At 44.1% G+C, this 6,201-nt stretch overlaps 1 protein-coding gene across 1 annotated transcript; it reads right to left on the reverse strand.

Moving 5' to 3' along the window:
- Window positions 1-2,281: 2,281 nt before the first annotated feature.
- On the reverse strand, window positions 2,282-3,205 carry Tmsb15a (thymosin beta 15A). Its single transcript, XM_052171420.1, has 2 exons — window positions 3,106-3,205; window positions 2,282-2,319 (listed from the first exon to the last, which is right to left on the reverse strand). The coding sequence occupies exons 1-2, from the start codon at window positions 3,203-3,205 to the stop codon at window positions 2,282-2,284; spliced, it is 138 nt and encodes a 45-aa protein (XP_052027380.1).
- Between the last annotated feature and the right edge of the window lie 2,996 nt (window positions 3,206-6,201).

Consider the following 6,201-nt stretch of genomic DNA (forward strand, 5'->3'; position numbering starts at 1 on the left):
TCGGGGTTCTCTTAGTCCCGTTGGAACACTCAGAGAAACTAAGACTACTGCAGGTTCTCCCTGTCCCTTCTGAAGACATGGACATTCTGCCTCCTGATGTTCTGACTAAACTATCAGGAAATCTGAGAGGGCCCAAAGTAAATGGTCCTCTCCACAAGAAAGCCCAGTATGCCACCTCTACTCCACTCTTCTTTCCAGTATGCACTTGGAGCAGCTTTGCCTATAGGAAAGACAAATGTCTGAGGCTGAGACATTTGTTCTCCCTTTGAGGGAAGTATAAAGACCTCATTACAGATGAGGAGAAAGCAAGAGAAGAGATCCCCTTCCCCCAATTTAAGATATGTTCCCTCCATCACCAGTGGTTTTTATATAACTAGAAGACTCTAAACCCTTCTTTTTCAAAGAAGCCACAGGGCTTTACCAGTCTGTTGGAAATTGTTTTGTATAATACCCACCAACTTAGGATGATTACCAGCAGCTCCTAGCCACCTTGTTTACAGCCAAAGTACAAGACTAAGTGTAGTTAGAGAGCAAGAAGTTGGCTCTGACACCAAATAGTGGAACAATGTCTATCACAGAAGCCTAGGTAGAATTAACCTTCTATCCACCTGACCCAATTGGGATCCTAATACTAATGAAGGCAAGAGTTTGTTAGATGCTTTTCACCAAACATTGCTGGGGGAACTAAGCACAGCCAAAAACCTATCAACTTGTTCAAGGTTAGTCAGGTTAATTCAAAGGCCTGATAACCTGACCACTGAGTTTCTGAAAAGTTCTGTGAGATGCACCTGCTATTTACTCCCACAGAAGTGGTTGCCCCTGAAAGAAAACTCTGTGAGATGTAACTGGTATTTACTCCCATAGAACGTGTTCCCCCTGAAAATAGCGAACCACTGATGTCTTTTTCATGCAGTCACCCCCAAACATCAGGACAAAGTTCCAGAAATTAGAGAAGTTTGAAGGGATGAAAAATAGTTCTCAACCTTTAGAAGCTGCTTTGAAACTTTACAATAGCTGAGATTCAGCCAAAGACAGACAGGGAAAAACTTCCCTGTGCCATAAGCATTACCTTTAGGAACATGGACAAGAGAGACAATGGTGAAAATAGACCAGAAGAAAACATCTAATGTGCCTATTTAAGTGTAAGGGCCACTAGAAGAATATCCAAGCAGATGAAAAAAGGAGGAGAGCCATCCTATCCTCCAGGTGGCTGAAAATTAGCAGGGCCGCAGCTTTATACTACTTCTGCCGTCCACTGGGCCCAGTCAGCCAACCCATATTTATCTTTGAATTTACTGACCTAGAGGGTAGATAAATTGGCCAACTAACATGGACACAGTTGCCACAGGGGTTTAAAAACTCAAAGATTGTTTGATGAAGTCCTGAGTGCAGATCCACAAAGCTTGGCGCTCCAATATGTAGATGATGTACTTATAGCTTCAACCACTGAGGAGGGATGCAGACAAGCAACAAAAGGTCTTTTAGAAACCCTCCAAGCCCTGAGGCACAGAGTCTCAGCCAGAAAGCCTCAAGCTGTTTGTCCCTCAGGTCACATGCATAGACTACCACCTAGAGGAAGGATAAGTGAATGCTTTTCCACAACCATACATATTTCAGCCATCTAGTGGATCTTTGCTCCGACTTGGAAAAGACAAATATGAGAATTCCTGGTGATGGATGGACATTTCCTGCTATGGATAATGGGTGTGGTGGTGAATGGAAATGATCCCCATAGGCTCATATACCTGAATGCTTTGCCATTAGAGAACAGCACTACTTGACAGGGACTAGGAGGTATGATCTTACCAGAGTAGATGTAGCTTTGTTGGAGAAAGTGTGTCACTGGGAGTGGTCTTTGAAGTTTCAAATGCTCAAGCAAGGCCCAAGCCCAGGCCAAGTCTGTCTTTCTCTCTCTCTCTCTCTCTCTCTCTCTCTCTCTCTCTCTCTCTCTCTCTCTCTCTCTCTCCCCCTCTGTCTCCTTTCTCCCTCCCCTTGCCACCTCTCTGTACCTGCAGATCTGGACACAGAATTCTCAGCTCTTCCTCTAGCACCATGTCTGACTTCATGATGCCATGCTTCCAGACATGATGATAATGGACTAACCCTCTGAAAATATAAGCAAGCTTAATTGTGTACTTATTAACACTAAATTGTCAGGTATAGGTGTAAAGGTATCAGCAACTGTCATCTAGTTCTACAAACATAGAGGTTTACAAAAACAAGCTTAAAACCAAGACTGCTTGCCAATGTTGATGTTTATTCTTTGAAAGAGATCCTCATTTTATGATCTTTTCGCAAACTCCTTCTCTTGCTGGATGGCTAGGGAAAGAAAAATACAAATAAAAAATCATTAGAAGGAATGTTCTTTCTTTTCTTTTTCTTATTTACTTTTTTTTGCTTTTTGTAATATTAGTTTCTTCTAAAAGATCTGCTTACTATGGCACAAAAGGTTGATTAACATGCCCTTTCATTTACAATGCAAAGACACTAACCACATATCCTCATAGTGGCAAGGGGTGTGTGTGTGTGTGTGTGTGTGTGTGTGTGTGTGTGTTGTGTATGTGTGTGTGTGTGTGTGTGTGTATCTTAGAACATTGTGTACTTTCACCTTCTCCAGGAGAGTGTCATTCTAAAGAGCGAACCTATCCCTGGAATCTGGGAAGCTTGAACACACCTAAGCGCTAAACTTACTCTTTCACCTTATTTTGTGTATAGAAGAAACCATATTTGCATAGTTTTTTGTGGATGAAGTTATAGATTTCAAACTGTTGCATCCTGAAAAATGTAATTTACATTTATAATAAAAATTTAAAATACTGGGCAAATTCGAGATTTATACAGTGCCACATCCAAAATCCCAAGATTAGTTTTAACAATTTTACAAGAAACAAATCTATGAGTCCATCACTACTGAGATCTATCCTGTAAACCACTTCCATTATTCAGGAAAAAAGACAACTATGTGGTATTTCATTTGCTACATGAATTATAACAATTATCTAACTACTACTTCCATTGAAGCAATTTTAATTGAACATTCGTTTATTAACTGACTATACCAACTTTCACCTCTGTTCACCTCATGTAGAAATTCTTACTACTTACTTTCCTTTGACGGAAGAGTATTTTTTTCTTCAGTAATGGTTTTCTTTAGTTTGGATCTATCGAATCTTTCCACTTCCGACAAGTCTGGCTTATCACTCATTTTGACTGAAAGAAAGACCCAAAAAGTAGTAATTTGTCTGCTAAAACTATGACCAGATTAAGAATAACAGTTTAAAAATTCATTTCAACAGAAAACCAGCAGATCTTAGAAAGTCATGTTGTCAGGAGAAGCCAGGGGACTCTGCTTGCTGCAGCTCCAACTGCCGCTGCTCTCACTGCTCAGCTGGGCAGAACAACGCCCCGGAGCTAACCAGTTATAGGCCAGGAGCCAGCCAGAGGGCATCTGGGAAGCGGTGGCACAGGGATGCGCCTGAGCACACACTAGGCCCTGACCAACTGCTACCAAGGCAGACAGAGCACACACTAGGCCCTGACCCTGAGTGTTGCCTTAGAGGGGCGGGGGCAGGGTAAAGGCATCTGTCTGGATTGTGCCAGTTACAAATGACTTATCACTGCCCAGTCTAAGGGGCAGAGGGTCACAAGCCAAACCTAGAAAGCCGTTTCCCACTGCCTCAACTCTCCTTCCTTCCGGCCTTTGCCACTTCCTCAGAGCTGCCTATGTCCTTGAGCATCCCAAGAACAGACCCCATGACTTCTTGCTCTGCACCCCTAGAAGACCACAAGGGGAACACAAAGCCTCTGTGAACTGGGGCAGTTGTGAACTGTGAACCAGACTCTGTTGGCCCAACTCACCTCGCTTGGCCCCATGGGGTCACAGATTCTTACCTGTTTACAGCAAGACACACCTATCAGTTCAACAGTTCAATCTTCAGCTAGCTTCAGAGCCAGACTGGTGTTTCCTGAGCAGTGACCTTAAGTTTATACGTGCCACAGAAGACCCCGCCCTGGGCCCCGCCCATCCCTCTGTGATTGGACAGACAGCTGTGACGCCATACCTATGAGTCATGCACAGGCCTCTCTGAGTGGATGGCAAGCCTTACTTGCCGCATCCCCCTCCACCCATTCCCAGCCCCTGCCCTCCACACTTTTAGCTTTGTGGATGTCTCTGTTCAACTTCAGAACCTCTGTTCATTTACACTGTTTGATTATAAGAAAATCTTTATTATAGTCTTTGCCTCCTTGTACAACAACTGAAAATCATTACCACCTAAGAAAAGACAAATATTTTAGCCAGGAATAGTGGTACATGCCTTCCATCCCAGTTGGGACATAGGGACAGGCAGGCTTCTCTCTGAGAGTTAGAATATCCTGGTCTACATAGTGAGTTCCAGGATAGCTGGGGCTGCATAGTGAGACCCTGACTTGAAAAAAAAGAAAGAAAACACATACAGGGTTGGGGGCAAAAAGGGAGGGAGAGGTAGGGTGGGAGGGGGAAGGAGATAGGGTAGGAGGAGCAGAGAGGAGGGAGAAGAGAGGTAGACAGGGGAGGGAGGATGAGAGGGGGAGGGAGGAGGGAGAAGGGAGGAAAGCAGGGGTAGGGAGGATGGGAGGGGCAGGGTGGGAGTGAGGGAGGAGAGAGGAGAAGAAAAGGGAGGGGAGGAGAAGTAGGAGGGAGAAGGAAGGGAGGAAGGAGGGAGAGTGGGAGGGAGGAAGGGGAAAGGGAGGAAGGGCAGGGAAGGAGGGGGACAGGGAGGAACAGAGGAGGAAGGAGGACGAGGAAGGAGGGATGGAGGAGGAAGGATGGAGGGAAGAGAAAAGGGGATGGAGGAGGGAGGGGGAGGGAGGAGGGAGAAAGAAGGGAGCAGGGAGGAGGAAGGGAGGGAGAAAAGAGGGAGGAGGGAGAGGGAGGGGAGGCAGAGGAGAGAGGGAGGTGGGAGAAGGGAGGAGATGGAGGAGAGAGGGGGAGGGATGGAGGGAAGGAAGAAGGGGAAGGAAGGGAGAAAGGAGGAAGGAAGGGAGGGAGGAAGGAAGGAAGAGGGAGGGAGGGGAAGGGAGGGAGGAAGGAAGAGGGAGGGAGGGAAAGGGAGGGAGGAAGGAAGGAAGAGGGAGGGGGGAGGGAGGAAGGAAAGAAGGACAGGAGAGGGAGGGAGGAGGAAGAAGGGGAAAGGGAGGAGGGAAGAGGGAAGAGAACATAGGTTTGCTCCTCTTGCCACCTTTTCCCTGCTGAGTCTTCTCTGCTGTAAGTGGAATAAAGATCATGGGCAGTCAATCCCGCCTTTTTTTCTGTTGCTGTGATAAAATACTTTGACAACAGGCAAATTAGGGAATAAAGGGGCTTGTTTCTACCCCTATGATATTCCTTGGGCCTTGGAGAGGGGTACTATAGATGTCATGTTTACAGTTGAGATTGAAGAGTCACTTATTCTCAGCATTTTGGTTGATATGGTTTGCTCTATCAATCTCTGATTACTGAAAAAAGAAGTTTCTCTTCTAGAGGCTGGGAGCAGCATTATTCTTTAGGTATAAATATTCTTTAGCAATATTTAGAAGGCAGCTTGACTGAATTTCAATTTAGCAAAACAATAGTAGTAAATCCTCCTTCCCCAGGACCTATGACTTCATCAGTTTTTTGACCATCTTTACAGTGCAGGTTAACAGGCATATATTCCCTTCTGTTGGGAGGACCTAAAGTCAAACTTTCCTGGTTAAACAGGAAGAACACTTAACCAATGAGTCATCTCTCCAGCCCTCACTTAACAAATTTGTTATAATAAATATCCAAAAATGTTTCTGCATGTTCAGAGGCCTGTAAAATATGTAGAATTGAAATAACAAAATGTTGCTTAAGTATAATTTATGTTGTAAAATTAATGCAAGATAATTTTTAATTTTATGAAGCATATAAAATATGAAGGAAAAACATTAATGAGTATTCTCTTAACAATATCAATAATTTTCTGCTTCTTTCCCCACTTCCTGACACCTTTATTCCTTTATTACTGTGTACATGTACTGAAATGCACAAACACATAAACACAAGCAAAGACACAAGCAAAGATTAGAATTATTGTTCATTTTATGGGAGCAAAAGAGGCTTACTTAAGGCCCTTTAAATAGAAATGGATATAGTTCTCCTTCCAACAGATTTGTGTTTACCATTTACTTATCTGAGCTCTCAACCAGTTTCTAAAGAAA

Source organism: Apodemus sylvaticus, chromosome X (assembly GCF_947179515.1).
Source record: "Apodemus sylvaticus chromosome X, mApoSyl1.1, whole genome shotgun sequence".
NCBI lineage: Eukaryota > Metazoa > Chordata > Mammalia > Rodentia > Muridae > Apodemus > Apodemus sylvaticus.